This window comes from Equus quagga, chromosome 2 (genome assembly GCF_021613505.1).
Source record: "Equus quagga isolate Etosha38 chromosome 2, UCLA_HA_Equagga_1.0, whole genome shotgun sequence".
NCBI lineage: Eukaryota > Metazoa > Chordata > Mammalia > Perissodactyla > Equidae > Equus > Equus quagga.
Genome location: NC_060268.1, coordinates 59,204,102 through 59,222,954, shown reverse-complemented (window position 1 = coordinate 59,222,954; position 18,853 = coordinate 59,204,102). Strand labels below are relative to the sequence as shown.

General features: G+C 41.9%; 1 protein-coding gene across 5 annotated transcripts in view; it reads left to right on the top strand.

The window, feature by feature from the left end:
• Positions 1-1,671: 1,671 nt before the first annotated feature.
• INTS14 (integrator complex subunit 14) overlaps positions 1,672-18,853 on the top strand; it is a 29,880-nt gene continuing 12,698 nt past the window's right edge. Inside the window, exons 1-10 of one of the 5 annotated variants that reach the window (XM_046654350.1) lie at positions 1,678-1,745; positions 2,535-2,644; positions 5,324-5,607; positions 7,253-7,360; positions 10,524-10,679; positions 11,735-11,853; positions 12,551-12,693; positions 14,642-14,734; positions 16,773-16,914; positions 18,493-18,626. In XM_046654350.1, the coding sequence (XP_046510306.1) occupies positions 5,386-5,607; positions 7,253-7,360; positions 10,524-10,679; positions 11,735-11,853; positions 12,551-12,693; positions 14,642-14,734; positions 16,773-16,914; positions 18,493-18,626 (1,117 nt within the window). In that variant the 5' untranslated portion in view covers positions 1,678-1,745; positions 2,535-2,644; positions 5,324-5,385. Of the gene's footprint in view, positions 1,746-1,856; positions 2,048-2,144; positions 2,164-2,534; positions 2,645-5,323; positions 5,608-7,252; positions 7,361-10,523; positions 10,680-11,734; positions 11,854-12,550; positions 12,694-14,641; positions 14,735-16,769; positions 16,915-18,492; positions 18,627-18,853 lie in introns of those variants that run through there. The other 4 variants (XM_046654346.1, XM_046654347.1, XM_046654348.1 and 1 more) reach the window with 4 other exon arrangements.

The following is an 18,853-nucleotide window of genomic DNA, read 5'->3' as shown; positions in this document are numbered from 1 at the left end:
CCTCCACTTTATATGTGGGACGCCTACTACAGCATGGCTTGCCAAGCAGTGTCATGTCCGCACCTGGGATCCGAACCGGCGAACCCCGGGCCGCCGAGAAGCGGAACGTGTGACCTTAACTGCTGCGCCACAGGGCCGGCCCCGGGCCCCACCTTCTCATTCTTAATGGGATTCTACTAAGAATTTTTAAAAAGGAGCACTTACCACTTGCCCTAACTGATGCGGGCCTCTTGGCAGTTCTACCTTTTAGCCTCAATTTTAATAAATTGCCCTCTTGCCTCCCCAGTCTCCTGAAAGCCTGTATTCAGAACCAGGTCACCAAGATCTGATCACCCGTCAGCAAACTAATAAACTTGAGCTTCAGGACTGGGTAAGGGAACCAATCGGTGCCTGGGGCTGGGCTGGAACCAGCGGGAGAACGTGACCCACGGCTGAGCGTCACCACGTCAGGGGTAGCCCAGGCCCTCGCCCATCCCTCCCACCAGGGGGGGAATCAGGCGTTACCACTCCGCAATCAGCATGGGCCGTCACTGGCCAGGCCCCAGCGCCTGCTCAGGCAGAACACGGTCTTGGGACGGTGAGACTAGCCAAGCTGAAGAGAACAGTTCTGAAGAAAAAGGGCCGTGTGCAGGCCGCTGGCATTCCCAGGGACTGAGCCGCCTTCCTCGGCCACCTCTGATCTAAGGAGACAGGAAAGAACGACGAGCAACCGGAGCCTGCTCTCTCCCGCAGAACAAGCTGTGAAAGGCAGACAGGCCCGCCGCGCCCCCGCCCCGTCCCACCGACTCAAAGGCAACGCGCCGAAGGCCTAAGGCCCTCAGGAGGCCTCCCTGTGGCCGCTTGTAACCCCTGTGGTGGAACACGGTTCTTTGAACCGCCACTACCCGGGGCCTCCTGGCAGCCACAGGTGCGCCTCAACTGGCATCTCCTGCCTCCTACATGGTTAGAGTCACTTCCCGTCCCCTCAGGCCCGCGCTGAGGCACAGGCTGCCGGGGGACAGCAGGTGGCCGGAGGGGAGGCAGTGAGGGCGTCCCGGGAGAGCCTGGGTGCCCCGCCCGCAGTGAGCCCCGCGGCCAGGGCAGGCGACCCGACCGAAGCCGCCCTCCGCTTCCCTCAAAGGCGGTGGTGGGACGGAGCGAGCGTCGCGCTAAGGAGACCAAGGGGAGAAGTCCCGACGAGCCAGCTGGCTCCGGGCAGCTAAGAAAAGCGGACAGCGTGCTTAGGACGACACCCCTCAGACGGCAATTACAGTCTAAAAGGAGTATGGAGAGGATTCTGTCAGCCGGGCCACAGGCCACGGGCGAGCGGCCCGAGGAGGACTGGGAGAGGGCAAAGATCAGTGAGGGTTAGGCCGGGACAGCCACTGGCGCGGGTGAGCGGGGGAGTCGTCGTGTGAAGGGTCCCAGAGTCACCGGCAAGAGGGGCAGGCGGGCAGGGGGCCAGAGGGAAATGGCAGAAGAGCCCGACAGTGGAGAGCGGGGGAAGGAGCGAAGACACGACACAGCCAGGGCTCAGCGAAGTTGGGGCTCTGTGGGGACAGCCGGCGCCGCGGATCCGGGGCGGCGGAGACACGCTGAGAAGGGCGCGCCCCCTAGCGTCCCCGCCCCGCCAGGGCCCCGCCCCCGGCCCCGCCCGCGCGCAGGCCCGGCGCCGGCTTCCCTTGTTTCGCGCGGCCCTGTAGTTCCGGCTGTGGCGCGCGGGGGGAAAGTTTATGCGGACGGACCGTGCCGACGATGGGCGCCGGGTGAGTGGGAAAGCCCGGGTCTCCGGACTGTCCTTTGTTGCTGGTTGGAGCCGCAGGAGAAGGGGTCAGAGGTGGGGAACGACGCAAGGCGGGCGCCCGGCCTTCCTGCCGCGCAGGCGGTCGCCCCGCGCCGTCCCCGCGGCGCCGGTTCTGGGGCCCTGCTCTCGGCCTCCCCTCGCTCCGTGGCTGCGGGTCTCCAGCTCCACGAAAACCCCAGGATTTCGGCCTCCTGCCCAGGCTTGGCCGCCCCCTCTTCCCCTAAGAGACTTCCAGATCTCAATTTTTGTTTGACTGATTTTATGGTAAAAATGCACCCCTAGTTGCAATCCAAACGCAGGAGTTCCGTATTTCCAGGCGGGCGGCTTAGAGATGGAGTCGCATCTGTGAGCTCGGCAGGACTCAGGCGACGGAAGTCAGGGTGACCGGGGGACCTCAGGGTGGGCGGGACCCTGGAAATTCGAGTGCCATCGCGCTTTGAGGGCGAAACTGCTGAGAATCATTCTTTATGAATGAGCTAATTGTCGTCCTCAGGGAAGAATCGTAAATGTGTGCTGATAGAGACTTGGCGTTAAGGCCATATCGGGTGGCTAGGGTCTCTTCTCAGGAGTAGATTGTTCTTGAGAAAGAGGACCCCTAGTTGTCTTAAGCTCTATATGTAAACAGTGAAAGGGGTGGGGCGGGGTCGGGACCTCGGGGGTAAGACTCAACCCAAGTGAGAAAAAGATCGTGTTCTCACAGAATTGCTGGACTGTGATGGGCAGGGATTCTTTTTTTTTTTTTTCTTTTTAGGCCTAGACTGCTTGAGTGAACCATCCTTCAAGAACATTCAGTTCTCTCTCTCCTATGCTTACAACCGGAGTATTAAATTGGTTTCCCATGACTTTGCCGCCGTTAAGGAGGTGTGTTTGGGGGTGGACACAAATGCAACAGTCAGGAGAAAGAGCCAGCTCTAGAGGTGTCTGCAGAGAAGACAAGACTGCCAGCTGTGGTCACCTGTTTCAGTGTTACAGCAGATTTCATGGGCCAGAAGTGCTTTCTTATACCTGACCTAAATCTATGTCTCCTATTCCCCATTCTTCTAAGAGGGGAGGGCAGTACTCCTCATGATCCCCAACTTTGCATAACATGAAGGCCTCTATGCATGAATGGCTGCTCTGCTGTGGGAGCTGGGTAAACTCTATAGGTGGGTAGAGGCATGAGTCCCTGGTATCTCCGCTTGAATGAGGAGGAGAGGAGGAAATGCATTTCTGGTGTCCAGAGTTAAAATTTATCATGTATTTTGCCAAATAATGTTCTCTCTAGTGATTAGGGGTAGTTCATTAGCCATTGTCAAATATTTTGTCAAGCACGTACTGTGTGCCTGTTACTGTGATAGGTTCTGAGGGGACATTGGTGAGCAAAATCTGACATGATCTCTGCCCTTAGTGAGTTTATGGTCTAATGTAGTGTAGTTGCACCAGTGTTGTAGAGCACCTCACTTTTTGAACAACACAGCTGAGACCCAGAAAGAAAATAAAAAAGACTGAGTAAATGAAACAGTACCAAGTTGATACACCAAAGCTCATGCATTTGACACTGCAAGAAACCCACAGTCTCTCAGAGCCTGTTAACTTTGACTTTGGACACAGTTTTAACAAGCTTGATTACCTGGCTTACCAGCCCGTAGTAGCCAAGCAGCAGTGAATTAGAAAGAGGGAGGATGATTACAGAGGGTTACTGAGAAAAGTGGAATGCAAGCTGATGGTCTAAAAATTAATTATAAGGAGGAGGCTGAAACAGGGCACAACAGCCTGGATCCATTGAATACAAGGCATTGTTTCCATGTGTGTTCTATACAATACTTGTTCTCTGGGACCTGAACAGTAATTATGTGGAGAAGAGTTAAATGGGAAATACAAGGTTAGCAAATTAAACTGGATTCTTTGCTGTAGAAGTTTTCAGCATCTTTAATAAGGCCTGAACTCGTTTTTCTTGGAGCATCCCTCCAGAACAGTGTTCTGCAGCACACACTTGAGGGAGTGCTGGTATAAAGTAAAGCATCAGGGTAGCAGTGTGCTGGGCAGTATTGGGGTTTAGAGTGGTGATGCCACCTCATCATAACAGAGTGAATTATGTTTAACACACAGTGTTGAATGAGGCAGAAAAGAGGGATACACATTTTAATTTCTTCTATCAAAATGGTTAAACATTTTGGAATTCTAAGGAGTCTGGAAAAGTAATTTTTATCTCATTTAATCTTTATTGATACATGAAGCATTACTGTATTTGAAATGTATCTCAGGCCACTATGTGGTAAAAAGGCTTTTCATACTTGACTTGAGTTCCTGACCCCCATTTATAACATTGTTTCCACGAACCAGTATGTTCTGAGTTCCCAACAGCCTATTTACAAATGGAATTTTAGAATATCACATATTTGCAGGTGAACACTGTGCTAAAATGAGCAGTCTAGCCACTGTTAAGTTTTTGAAGGAAGTTCTAAAAAAGAAAATGGTGAACATTAAATTTCTAACCTGTTTATGTCCATCCAGTCTTCCCTAATTGTACAAACACAGTGATTTTTATGAAGCTGTGATTAGTGTATACATACAATCCTGTGACCTGCTTTTCTCAATGACTAATACATTATATAAATATTTCTGATATCTACATATGTGCAATTATTTATAGCTATATGATATTTCATGTGTCAATAGACTTTAGTTTGCTTAATAATAGAGTAGCAGCAAGCTGTTGTCCCCCTGAGCAGGTCTGTATATCTGTGAACGTTTGATTTTTGAGCACAGGAATGTTTTCTTTATGCTACTTCTCAATCCATAATTTTACACAGCTCTTTGTTTTCTCCATTTCTTATACATTTTGACTTTAGTACACAATTTCATGAGATAATGCCAGCTGTCATTCATATTCTTTAATTTTGTTCTTTTCCTTCACAGTTAGAACGCTGTTGCCCAGTTTATGTACGATGAGCGCTACTGAGACTAGCAGTTGATTGCTTTCGTCATGCTTACAGATTTCCTGCTTTGTCTAATTTGGATTATGGCTTTACCAGCCCTTTTATTTTCATATGTTGCATTCATTTTAACCAAAAAAGAGGCACTAAACAACAAGATAATTAAACATTTGCACAAATACTGCTCTATTGATTAAGATAGTGATAGTTCCCAAAAAGAATGACTGATTGTCAAAAAGCGCCACCATATAACAAGTAGAAATGTTCTTTAGTAAATTAAGTGTTGGAGAGGTGATGTAGGCGTGTTTGTTATATTAAGTTGTATAAAATTTGAAAGTATAAAAGTCAAGGCTACCTGAATTTAATGTTGTTTTTTTTTAAATACAAATACTTAAGGTGGTCCTTGATTTATGACCACTTAGTGAGTGACTCTAGGAGTGGTCCTCATAGTGAACTAAAAGCTGCTTGCTTCCCTCCCACTGAATTCTCTGCAAATTTGCCCTCACCTCAGCTTAAATGGGGTTTGCCTTCACTCATTTCTGGAAAGTTTGGTTAAAATTATGGTGAAAAACATACTTTTTTCTCTCCATGACATGTAAGACCTAATTATATTTACTTTCTACAGCACTTCTCTATCTATAGCTGTCTGTCTACGTTCTGACTGGGAACACTGGGATCATTTTCATCATGCCGACGGTGGTGGTAATGGATGTATCCCTTTCCATGACCCGACCTGTGTCTCTCGAGGGGTCTGAGGAATATCAGCGCAAGCACCTAGCAGCCCATGGTTTGACAATGCTGTTTGAGCACATGGCCACAAATTACAAGCTTGAGTTTACAGCCCTAGTGGTTTTTTCATCACTCTGGGAGCTGATGGTTCCCTTCACAAGAGATTATAACACCCTCCAGGTACAAAAAGGAATGAATTATTGTGTATACAGGACCCAAATTTATAGGGAGGAAAGCAGTGTTATCATGTTGCACTGAATATTTAGAACTTGGTATTATTTAATGATAAGTCTATGAGTATAATATCTGAGTGTAGCTGTAAAACAAGGATTCACAACCAGTAGGCCATATGCCTTTGGTAGAGCTATGAGTTAGAGCTGTGAGTTGTAGCCTTATTTTCTGGAATTCTCTGTGGAAACGGGAGGATGTCAGCATGTAGTGCCCCATTCCCTAAAGTTAGGGTCTGTAGGTTCAACACTTTACTCTTCTACTTTCCTGTAAAACTTGAGGAGATGAAAAACAGCCATTCCTTAGAAAAAAACTTATTCTAGAGTAATTCAAAACTGTATTTCTTCTCCAACAAATAGCCTTTGATTTATAGATGCTAAGAAATTATAATTTATAAACCTCAATTGATAGGTGTTATTTTCCAAAGATGTTGTCTGTGATATACCAGAGAATTTACTTTCTGACATCTAAACCATTAACATTTCCAACAGTGTCTTGCCCATAGTGAGCAGTCAGTAAGTGTCTGTGGAATTAAATCAAAGAATTTAGTAATTGCTATGCAGTTGAGAAATCCAGGATCAATATAGTGTGATTTTTTTAAAATATAAGTAATAAAATTTTTAAAAAGTCATTCTGCTTAATATCTCACGTTTTTAAGTGACTCAAAAGCTTTCATTTTTTTAAATCATTTTCTAAAAAGGTTTTATGGGGTTTTTTTTGAGGAAGATTAGCTCTGAGCTAACATCTGCTGCCAATCTTCCTCTTTTTGCTAGGAAGACTGGCCTTGAGCTAAGATCCATGCCCATCTTCCTCTTCTTTATATGTGGGACTTCTGCCACAGCATGGCTTGACAAGCGGTGCATGGGTCCACACTCAAGATCTGAACTGGCGAACCCGGGGCTGCCAAAGCAGAACGTGTGAAGTTAACCGCTGCGCCACCGTACTGGCCCCTCAAAAGCTTTTTTTAAAATTGCAGTGGATTTCTTAAAAGCGAATAAGGATTTTGGATGGTCAGCAGTTCTGAAATTTAGAGAATTGCTGTATAAGTAGTACAGAGTCGTGATTAAAACCAAGATTCCTGGAGTCAGACTGACTGGGTTCATGTCTAGACTCTGCCACCTCTAGGCACGAGGTCTAGGGAAGTTACCTAGTCATTCTGTGCCTTAGGTTTCTCATTTTAAACATGGGTTAATGATCTATACCTTACAGGATGTTGTGATGATTAAATGCATGTAAAATGTCTAGAATGGTGTTTAGGAAAGAGTTAGTACTCAGTAAATTTTGTCATTATTTTTGTGATGTGTTAAAAATTCTTGATTTTAATTATTTCCTTCAAGGTCCACTCATAAAGATAGGAACTTGGTGGACTGTTTACTCTCACCTGATAAGAGGATGGAATAAAGAGAAGCTCTTTTAATTATCCTTCATAGTTGAGGAAGTCTGTTTTACTGTTTTTCTTTAAGAACCTATGCTTTTGGGCTCCCAGAAACACAGTGTCCCCTGTATAACATTCATACTTTGAACAGTTTATGTTGTTTTCTAATAACAAATTAAAACAATAAAGAATAATGAGCAATTTTATCTTTTATTCAATCAGGAAGCACTAAGTAATATGGATGATTATGATAAAACCTGCTTGGAGTCTGCATTAGTTGGTGTTTGCAATATTGTTCAGCAGGAATGGGGTGGTGCAATTCCTTGCCAGGTAATGATCAATTCTTTTTCATTGCCCTGAGTTAAAAACATTAACCACTGAGATGCTTTGATTTTCTTTAGACTCTGACACAGCATGCATTGTAATTTCCACAAACTACATTATACACTGTTGATATCTTTTTAAAAGAAGGCACTAAATCAATGCTAATATGCTCAGAAAGCAGTACAGTTATGCCTTAAGGAAAGCATCCTCCTAATAAATTGACTTATTGCAAACTAATATTGTTTATATAAAGCACAGAGGGCTCACAGTGCAATTTCAGAACTAACACTCCCTGAAAGGGGTGATTATAGTTTTGAGTGATAGGATTATAAACGTTAGTACAATATAGTCTATCTTCATTATCTCAGTGTAGCATTTATTTAGCAAACTTGTAACCGTCTCAACTATTTGAGTTGTCTAAAAAGTGAAGAGTATGAATTTCATAAAATCTCTTGTCCTTTACTTAGAGTCTCTAGTCAGTCCACGTTAGCATCAAATCTGAGCAGAGTAGTAGCAGAAAAAGAGAATTGGAAGTTTGCTGTAAACAGGTACCTTGAGAAGTAGTAGCATATTTTAAAGGGGAAAACAGAAAAATTGCTAAAAGGAAAATTGTAATAGTCTACAACAGGAGTCAGCAAACTTTTTCTGTATTTTAGGGTTTGTAGGTGTCTGTGGCAACTCCTCAACTCTGCTGTCATAGCATGAAAGCAGCTGTAGATAATAAGTAAATAAATGGGCATGGCTGTCTCCCTAATAAAACTTCATTTACAAAAACAGGCAGTTAGTCATAGTTTGCCAGCCCCTGGTGTATGATTTTTTTTTTTTTGGAAGATTAGCCCTGAGCTAACTGCTGCCAATCCTCCTCTTTTTGCTGAGGAATACTGGCCCTGAGCTAACATCCGTGTCCATCTTCCTCTACTTTATATGTGGGATGCCTACCACAGCATGGCTTAGCCAAACGGTGCCATGTCCGCACCCAGGATCCAAACCGGCGAACCCCGGGCCACCGAAGCGGAACATGCGAACTTAACTGCTGCACCACCCAGCCGGCCCCTGATTTCTTATTATGGGGTCAAACATAGAATTCCTCAGTAGTGTCAGTGGCATCCCTGGTATTGATTTTTTAATTAAAAATAAGGTTGTGGTTGCCTGGGGGTGAGGAAAGGATAGGGGTAGACTCGAAGGACAAGAGAATATGCGCAGTGATGGAACTGGTCTTTATCTTGATTGTAGGAGTAGTTACGTCACTGAATGCAATTGTCAGAACTCAGAACTGTATACTAAAAAGGGTAAAATTTATTCCATGTCAATTATATCTCAATAAACCCAACTTTTTTTTACACTGTTTTTTGTTACTGCAAAAACCACCTTGTTTTATGCAGTATGAACTCCTGGGTTAATGAAGACCCTGAGCTATGACTAAAAGGTTAAATCAAATCACTTTAGTGGACACTTTCTTAAAAAGCCAGTAAATGCCTTTTAATCATTTTCTTTTCAGAAATAAAAACGTTTGGCAACTTACTTGATAAATAATATTTATTTGGTAAATCCATACATACAGAATATCTAATTTCCTGACAGTATACTGAATAAATGAAGTTTCGTTGTCAGTATCTTTTGAACTGGAAGCTAGCAGGTAGCACAGTTTCATTTGCTACTTCAGTCGTCTCAGACAAAAAACTCGGAAAGTATGTCAGAGCCAGACATTGTGCACCATGCAGACTTCTGCATTTTGCTGTTTTTTTCTTCCCTTGCAAAAAGGAAGACTCTGCATTTGAGATGTACTGTACTCTGAGGGCAAGGAGATGGGCCTGAATTCACTTGGACTGCTTGATGAATTTCGGGGTAAACCAGGTCCAAAACACTGTACTAGAGGTGGAAGTTATTAGAGATTGTTTTTTATAATCAGTTACTATCAAATGGATTTATTTTAATATGCAACTTTTTAACTAATCTTTTTGACAGCTGGACTATGTTTTCATTATCTGAGGAAAGTCTGTGTCATTTTGACAATACATGAAATATTTCATTATCACACAGCGTCTGAAAAAGTTAGTGGTAGAAATAAATCATTATATAGCAATTGTTGGTACCTAGAAGAGAAAATTGCCTAGTAGTCAATTGACTGTCTTCCCAAAAGATGACATCTCTCCAGGGGACCTCTGTTAAGCATTCTTGGGCTTTAGAAGTAAGTGCCAATCTTGGTACTTCATATTGTGCAACCACCTAATGCTGCCTTAATGGCCTGTTATTATCAAGTTACTAGGCTAGGCTAGGGAGAGCAAAAATAATCCTCCCCTGGAATGCTTGGAAAGCCCACCTCCCACAGAATTGCTTTGAAGCAATGAGGAAAAGGAAAATGATTTGTAACCACCATCTAATGTTGGTATATTTTGAAAGCTTTTTCAAATTACGGAGTTGATTAAGAATGCATTTTAAAGGTCTTGTACACATCTGGTTAAATGGCTTTTACAAATACGTCTTAAAAGCGGTTGTCATTTTAGTCAACTAGGGGTAGAGTTTATCATCTTTGAAAATAAAGTGTCAAGGTGCAGACTTCTGTGCTGGTACTTCCTAGGGACGCGTGTAAAATAAGTCCTCATGCGATTTTTGACATTGGTGCCTTAGGTGCCAACTCCTTATCTTAGAGATGGAGTTCTAGTTTTAACACAATTAAGTAAGAACTGGTTATGAATGTTTTTGCCCTTTTTTTAAGTGTTCATAGGTAGATGCTTTTTTTTTTAGGTTTAATTAGATAAAATACAGTAAAATGCATAGATCTTAAGTACACAGTTCACTGCATTTTGACGAATGCATACGTCTATGTAACCATTACTCCAATTAAGGTATAGACATTTCCATTACCCCAGTTTCCTCATGCCCCTTTCTAGTCAATATCCTCACACGTCCCAGACCCCTGTTTGATTTATCTTAGCTTTGTTTTACCTGTTTCAGAACTTCATATAAATAGAATCATATAGTGTATACTCTTTTGTGTCTGTCATCTTTCACTTGACAAAATGTTTTTGAGATTTATTCACTTGGTTGCTTGTGTCCCTGCAGAGGCAGGTTTTTGAGTATAAATGCAATTAGGGAGAAGGGAAAAATTGCTAAATGAAACTGCTTTAAATGTTATTTCATGTACAAACCTCTCACTTTTTGTAAACAGGTTGTTCTTGTGACTGATGGCTGTCTTGGCATTGGCAGAGGGTCCCTGCGGCATTCCTTAGCTACTCACAGTCAGCGAAGTGAGAACAACCGGTTTCCACTGCCTTTCCCTTTCCCATCTAAGTTATACATCATGTGCATGGCAAATTTGGAGGAGGTGATGCGTTTTACTAAGTTCTTTATCGTTTGATTAGATACATTTTAAGACTCAGTTTATTTTTCATTATATTCTATTAATATTTTATTGCATGTACTAGAACATTGAACTCCATTGGTTTCAGTTGAGGCTGGTCACTAACTATATTTGAAAAGACTGGGTCTCAAATGCTCATTGAAAGTTCAGAGTGTTGGGGCCGGCCCTGTGGCACAGCGGTTAAGTGCACACGTTCTGCTTCGGTGGCCCGGGGTTTGCCAGTTCGGATCCCGGATGCAGACATGGCACCACTTGGCAAGCCATGCTGTGGTAGGCATCCCATATATAAAATAGAGGCAGATGGGCACGGATGTCAGCTCAGGGCCAGTTTTCCTCAGCAAAATGAGGAGGATTGGCAGCAGTTAGCTCAGGGCTAATCTTTCTCAAACAAAACAAAACAGAAAGTTCAGAGTGTTGCACCATCTCAGGGAACACAGCTGAGTTGTTATCCATCCTGCTTCCCACAAAGACTCTTCAATGCTGAGGCGTTGAATGTTCTTTTTGGTATTAGGTATTTCCCTCATTTAGGAATTCTTGTGTCTATTCCATCAGAAATGTTGACAGAAGTGTGCTTGATTTTTTTTGTAAAGTATCGTTACTCTGATGTTTGTTTTATTAAACTCTGCTTCCTGGTTTTCCCACTTATTTGGGAAAGTTATTTAACCTTTCTTCACCTCAGTTTTTCGATCTGTAAAATGTAGATAATGATGTTTCTTACCAAAAGATGTTGGAAACACTTTGGAGGGAAGATACTCTGTAAATACCAGCTGTGGTCACCTCTGAGAATCTTTGCAAAACTACTTCTGAATGAAATAGCTCTAGTGTTATCATTTTATATAACATTCCTCTTTGGTAACCTTTTGTCAAAATTGTTCCAGTTATTTTCCTTCTCGCATTGTTAAAAAAAATCATCTTTGTTATTTATTGCCTGTGTTGTTGTGATGGGCATGACCTTGGTGTACTGATAGTAACCTGGCATTTTGTGCCACTTTAAAAGAGTCATCTGTTTTGCTTTGTAGCTTCAGAGCACTGATTCCTTGGATTGCCTTGAGCGTCTCATAGATTTAAACAATGGTGAAGGGCAGATTTTTACTATTGATGGCCCCCTGTGCTTGAAAAATGTACAGTCTATGTTTGGGTAAGTATATACTTAGAGCTTTCTTGCCTTCTTACAATCTATTATTACCGTTTGGTATCCAGCAATAAAATCTATTTTACTATTTCTAATTGTGTCGTTTCATGTTCCCCAAGTTGCACATTTTTCAGATAAGATAATCGGTAGTAGTGATTTTTGTTAAAGTTCATTCCCTTTTAAATTAAGCGTGACTAAATCTATAATGCCTGTTGATATTGACTTCCTTACAATGACTCAGCAATTTCAAAGATTAACTTGCTTTTGGGCTTTTCAGAGTTGAAATTTCCGGGGCCGGCCCAGTGGCGCAGTGGTTAAGTTCCCATGTTCTGCTTCTTGGTGGCCCGGGGTTCGCCAGTTCGGATCCCAGGTGCAGACATGGCACCACTTGGTACGCCATGCTGTGGTAGGCATCCCACATGTAAAGTAGAGGAAGATGGGCATGTATGTTAGCTCAGGGCCAGGCTTCCTCAGCAAAAAGAGGAGGACTGGCAGTAGTCAGCTCAGGGCTAATCTTCCTCAAAAAAAAAAAAAAAGAATTGAAATTTCCTTACCGAAAATGTCAGATTTTGTTCTGTTTCACAAATGGTCAGCTCTTAGTTTTGGAGTCAGCTTGAAGGGAAAACAAACTTTGCATCTTGAAAAAATTACTTTTGTATGTGTCATACTATTCTTCCTATAACAATTAATTATCATATTCTAGAAAACTGATAGATCTGGCATATACGCCTTTCCATGCTGTTCTCAAGTGTGGCCACTTAACCGCTGATGTGCAAGTCTTCCCCCGGCCAGAACCTTTTGTTGTAGATGAGGAAATCGATCCTATCCCGAAAGTCATTAATACAGGTAAGTTTTTTTAACTTCCTTCTTAGTTCTTCTGTTATCCTTACTTTCTTCTAACTTCTGACTTTTATTCTCTATCCAGGAGGGTTGAAAAGAAATATAAATTCTGATACTAGGGTGCTTTTGTCTTCAGTGTACATTTTGGATGGGAGGATGAATTGTGTTAAGGGGTGGTGGATTACTGATCTTTCATGATGAGGTCATGAGTTACTCTCCAATCCTAGATAATTGTAACCACAAATTACTAGAGTTGGAAATCGTGGCCAGATTCACTAGCATTGAAATCCTTGAGGTAATTCTTAATAGAGATACTAAGATTAATTAACATCATAATTAAGGTCATATATGAAGTGCTAACTTCTAGACTTGACTCTTCCTGTGTGACCCTGGATAAGTCACTTCAGTTTTTACTGGTTAGGTGAGTGGAATCAACCAGATGATCTCTAGGGTCTCAGCTCTACTGTATTGTACCCCTCTAGCCCACTGCTTGTATTATGAGTAAAAGAAAGCGATGTGCTACTGCTTTTACCTGGTTCATGTTGCTGGTGCTGTGCTTAGCTGAGATTGGCAAAGTGAAGAGTCAAAAGTAACAAGGAATAGTGCAGAGAAGAGTTGTCTCCTGTTGGTGGGTGGGTTCCTTGAGTGGTGGGTACATGCTAAACTGTCACTGTTTCAGTCACCACTGCAGCTTTAGTAACTAGCATAATGTCTAATGCATTGCAGGTGTTCACTAGGTCATTGTTGAATCAACAAATGATTAACATTAAGTGCACAGTAAATGTTAATTTCATTTTTGGGTTTGCAGATTGTAAGGAGTTTTAGAGTGAAGGTCTGTGCACAGCTTTTTATTTTTTGTGCCTTTTGCTCCTGCTGTCTGAAGTAGGGCATCCATCTCCTCCATTGTGGCTAGACAGCAGTGTAGTAAGCTGTGCCAAATGTCGTATTGCCTTCAAAACAGTTAGATTCCACTTCCCTCCCGTCCTTTTCTGATGAATAACTTTGAATAAGTCTTCTCTTTCCCGTATAAACTTTTAGTTCAAGATCTTCATTAAAGCTTATATTTAAACCACTTTCAAATGTAGGCCTTTTTCTGCTCAAATGAAAAGTAATATAACTGCTTATGCTGATTCATTTGTTACTCTGCTAAAGAAGGTAATGACAGCAGATCTCCAGAGAATCAGATTTCCTGATGTGTTAGAAGTACAGTGTACTTACCAAGATCCTGATTTTTAAAACTTGTTTTGAGAAAATGAGTGTCTATATGCCTAGAAGAAAGACTGAAAAGCAATTCAATAAAACATTAATAGAGGTTTTCTTTGATGATGAGTGACTTTATTTTTCTTCTTTACAATTTTTCATGTTTCCCAAGTTTTTATACTATTTATATAATCAGAATAAAAAGTTTAAAAAAGTACTTTGGGTTGCAACTTTTATTTCTTATTTATTTTAGGTTTTCAAAAAATACTTTTGGTCTTTAATACAGCTTCTATAAAGCAAAGAAATCATTGTCATATTTAGAGTGCTACCTTGGTTTTGTAGAGAATATATTTCTTTATCAGGGAAATGTTTTTAATGCAATACTGTTACCTCCAAGGACAGCTGCTTGTTGTAGAAGTGTTGACACTGCCCCCTGGTGACCTGAACACCCCTAACTATACAGAGGGATTTGATTTTTAAGCTTTTTTGCCTTAGCTGGGGACCTAGCCTCATAAAAATAAAGTCTAGCTGATTTGTCATATAACTTAAATTCCTTAAATAAAAGACAATTATCTTTATTTCCTGAGCTACTTAAAGTGCAAATTATTAAAGTCATCCAGAGAAACTTCTAATAACCTTTCTAGTCATCATATTTGAATTCCCAACCTAAACATTGTATTTATGAAACCTAGTATATAGAAAATAATGTACTTTCCCAGCATGAATTAATTCTATGTTGGTTCCTTCCTGTTAGATTTGGAAATAGTGGGATTTATTGATATAGCTGATATTTCAAGTCCCCCAGTTCTGTCCAGACATCTGGTCCTACCTATAGCACTTAACAAAGGTGAGTTCTCTTTCTGTTCATTTGAAGCATCTTATTATCCATATGAAGTATCTTATTATCTAAAGTTATTCTTGAATGTTAGATAGCAGGATAGCCCATTTTGCAGAATTTCAGGGAAAAGAATAGTGATTGGATTGAATTTTTTAAAAATGGAATGTTGCCTAATATATTAGAAAACTAATTCTGCTACTGTACACTGTGGAAAGCATTTTGACACATTTATTGTATGTTGCTTTGTTAATTTATAGTCCTCTTTAGAGATGAGAATGTTGTCTCTTATCCACATCTCTGCCTCTCCTGGTAGGAGCATGCTGAGGAAGCTAAAGTAGTTCTTAGAGGGTTCCCTGATAAATATGGAAGTTAAATACAGCTTCATAAGGGGAGGGACCACATCCGTTCTCTACCAATGCCTAGCATGTAGTAGATACTCAGTAAATTCTGTTGAATGAATGGATGAATCCAGGCCCTTGTGAGGTGAGGCCTCATCACTGCGGAATATACCTCTCCAGGAACTGTAAAGTCATGTCCCCCAAATTCAGCCTTCTTTGGAGAACGTTAGTCTTTAGCACTTTAAACTTCTCTTTTCTCTGTTGTAGGCTGACCATCCACTTTATATTCACCTGCTTTCTCCAAGGAGTGTATGTAGTCAATCAGGTTTCCACTCACTGAGTTATGATCACATTCCATTTATGTCCAGTTATCTCAGTTGGAGTGTTGGGTATTCCGTAACCCTTAATCATACATTCAGAGATATGTTGATCTTGATATGTAACCACACATGGCTTATTGTGATCATTGTGTTTATAATTTACCTTATTGTTTTTGATTAGATATTGATAACAACCAACTTTCCCTTATTTCTAAGTTCCTGGGGGAATTCTGCATGCCCATATAAATTTCCAAGAAAGAAAATGGGCAAAATGAAGAGTTTGTGTAGGGGAATGGTGGAAAAGAAAGTATGGGAAGGCAAAATGGGACTTTCTTGTAAGGGCTGTTGAAAATCAAGCTAAACTGGGCAAATTCCTCCTGTTGAATGAGAAAGTCTTTGAATGAGATTAAGCGACAGATAGTTCCAGAGGGAAGTTAATTGTAGGAATATTCATCTGTCAGCAGAGTGTATAAGAGAACCTGGAGTTGGAGAGTCAGGTCAAGAAGCTTATGGAGTAATTGCTGTTCACTTTTGGGGGTCCCATCCATGTGCTGCTTGAAGATGGTCAGTTGAAAGCACTCTTGACACCTCTGAATCTGTGGTTCTATTTAGATGGTGCCTGGGGCCAGCCCGGTGGTGCAGCGGTTAAGTGCACACATTCCGCTTCGGCGGCCCGGGGTTCGCCAGTTGGGATCCCGGGTGCGGACATGGCACCGCTTGGCAAGCCATGCTGTGGTAGGCGTCCAACATATAAAGTAGAGGGAGATGGGCATGGATGTTAGCTCAGGGCCAGTCTTCCTCAGCAAAAAGAGGAGGATTGGCAGCAGCTCAGGGCTAATCTTCCTCAAAAAAAAAAAAAGATGGTGCCTGAAGCCTGCAGAGAGCATCTATCTGAGTGTCCTAGTGGAAACTGGAAAGCTGATCGTTTTGTGTAGCAGCTTTACTGAAATATAATTCACATACCATACACTTCACTCATTTAAAGAGTACAACTCAGTAGTTTTTAGTGTATTTATAGAGTTGCACAACCATCACCACAGTTAACGTTAGAATTCGAGTTTTAGAATTTTTGACCCCCCCCCCGAAAGATACCCTTTAGCTGTCAACCCCTAATCCCCATCTCCCTCAGCCCCAGGTGACCGCTAATGTCAGTTCTGCCTCGATAAATTTGCTATTCTGATGTTTTATATTAAATGGAATTCATATAACATGAAAACTGATTTTTATATAGATGTTGGAAAACCAGAATATGAGTTTTTCTTACTTATTATAATACTCCTTTATAACTTTGTATACTTTCCCTCCTAGGCTAGAAACAGCCAAGAGTATAAGTGGGGTTTGAAGTTTATGTAGTGAATCTCAGCCTGACCTGTTTTCTTTTCGCAGAAGGTGATGAGGTGGGTACTGGCATAACAGATGACAATGAAGATGAAAATTCAGCCAATCAGATTGCAGGCAAAATACCCAACTTTTGTGTCCTCCTCCATGGCAGCCTAAAAGTGGAAGGAATGGTGGCAATAGTTCAATTAGGGTAAGAAACTTTGTTTACCTTTTGGCTGAGTGAAAGGGAGAATCAATTTATAGAGTGAAGTATTTCCCAGACTTTTCTGAAAGAAATAGAAAGATCCTCATCACCTTTTTCCTCTCCTCGCCATACCCCTCCCACTTCTCATCACCTTCTAAACTGTTCTTTAAATCATCCCCTAGAATAAGTACAGAGTGAGCTTTTTCATTATATTGCTTTTATATCTTTTCTCAGTTTTCCTCTTTTCTTTCCTATCTGGGAAACCTGGGTTCAGTTATAGCAATGCTACTAACTTGCTATAAGATCTTATGCAGTATTCACAGACTCCTCAGCTATAAAATGAAGGGGTAGAAATAAATTTTAAAAGATGCTCATAGGGGCTGGCCCCATTCCCAAGTGGTTATGTTTATGTACTCTGCTTCTGCAGCCCAGGGTTTCGCTGGTTCAGATCCTGGGCACGGACATGGCACTGCTCATTAGGCCATGCTGAGGCGGCATCCCACATGCCACAACTAGAAGGACCCACAACTAAAATATACAACTATGTACTGGGGGGATTTGGGGAGAAAAAGCAGAAAAAAAAAGATGCTGATAACATTGATTGAACATTTTACTATGGGCGAGGGACTCCTCTAGGCACTTGACATATGTTAACTCCTTAATTCTTCACAACAACACTATGCAGGAGGTTTCAGTATTATCCTCATTATATAGATGAGGAAACCAAGGCTTAGAGAGGTCAAGGAACTTGCTCAAGGTCACACAGCTAGTGAATGAAAGAGCCAGGATTCTTACCCTGCATTCTGACTCCAGAGCCCATGCTCATAGCCACTCGGCTGTATTCCTTCCCTACAAGGAAGGCCCTAGTAGCTTTCACATTTGCTGCAGTCTTGGAATTTGCAAAACTCTCTTCTTCCCTTTCTGTAATACCTATTGTTAGGAAAGAAGAGGTGACTGATCATCTCCTGGCCGTCACCTGGGGTTGACTAGTATCAAGAGGTTAGGAGTACTCAGAGAAAGCACAGCTCCATTTCTGCTTCAGTTAAAATTAGCTGGTCCAAAAAGAAGAATGCTGTTATAATTAGGTATCAGTTTGCTGTGTGTCTTGGTACCCAAGCTAATTGTACTGGCTCTGAATATGAGAATCACCTGGAACCCTTTGAGAAGCAGAGACAGAGCTAGGTGATGGCTTTGTGCCCTGTGTTAAAAGGGCTTCTCTGTGTTGGTGCTGCTGTGAATGACTCAGGGAGGCAGCTGAAAAGACCTATAGTGGCAGCCCTTACTCCTCACCACCCCTGCAGCTACTTGCTGCCCTTGTGATATTTTTGTTCTCTTTTAAGACTGCTTTTGATTTCCATATCTGCATAATTTTTCCTGAATAATACTACATGTCCCAGAGGAATGGTAATATTAGGGGACAGCAGTATGCATTTTCAGGTTTAGGGTTTGGCTTTAGTAAAAGTGATGCGCCTGATTTCAAAGCTGAAGTCCATTTCTCTCAAGAGAAAAACACAGGCTAGGCTTATTTAACTTGACAGTCCCAGGCTTGATCTTCTTCTGATCTTCTATCTTCTTTCCGTCTAGTCCTGAATGGCATGGAATGCTCTACTCCCAAGCTGACAGCAAGAAGAAATCAAACCTCATGATGTCTCTCTTTGAGCCTGGCCCAGAACCTCTCCCATGGCTAGGGAAAATGGCACAGTTGGGTCCTATTTCAGGTATCACCCAGATCAGATTTTATTTATCTTGCCTTTGTTTTCTCTTTGCTATTCTGAATGGCTCTGACTATGCAGTCAGAGAGATGTGTGATCTCTGTTATGGGTATGCTGTGGTCTTTGATGCAGGATTTGTATATGGAAAACCCCAAGAGAGTTTGATATTTGAACTTTTAACTTTACAGCTCAGGGGATACCAACATTTAGATTGCTTTAAGTAAATATAAATG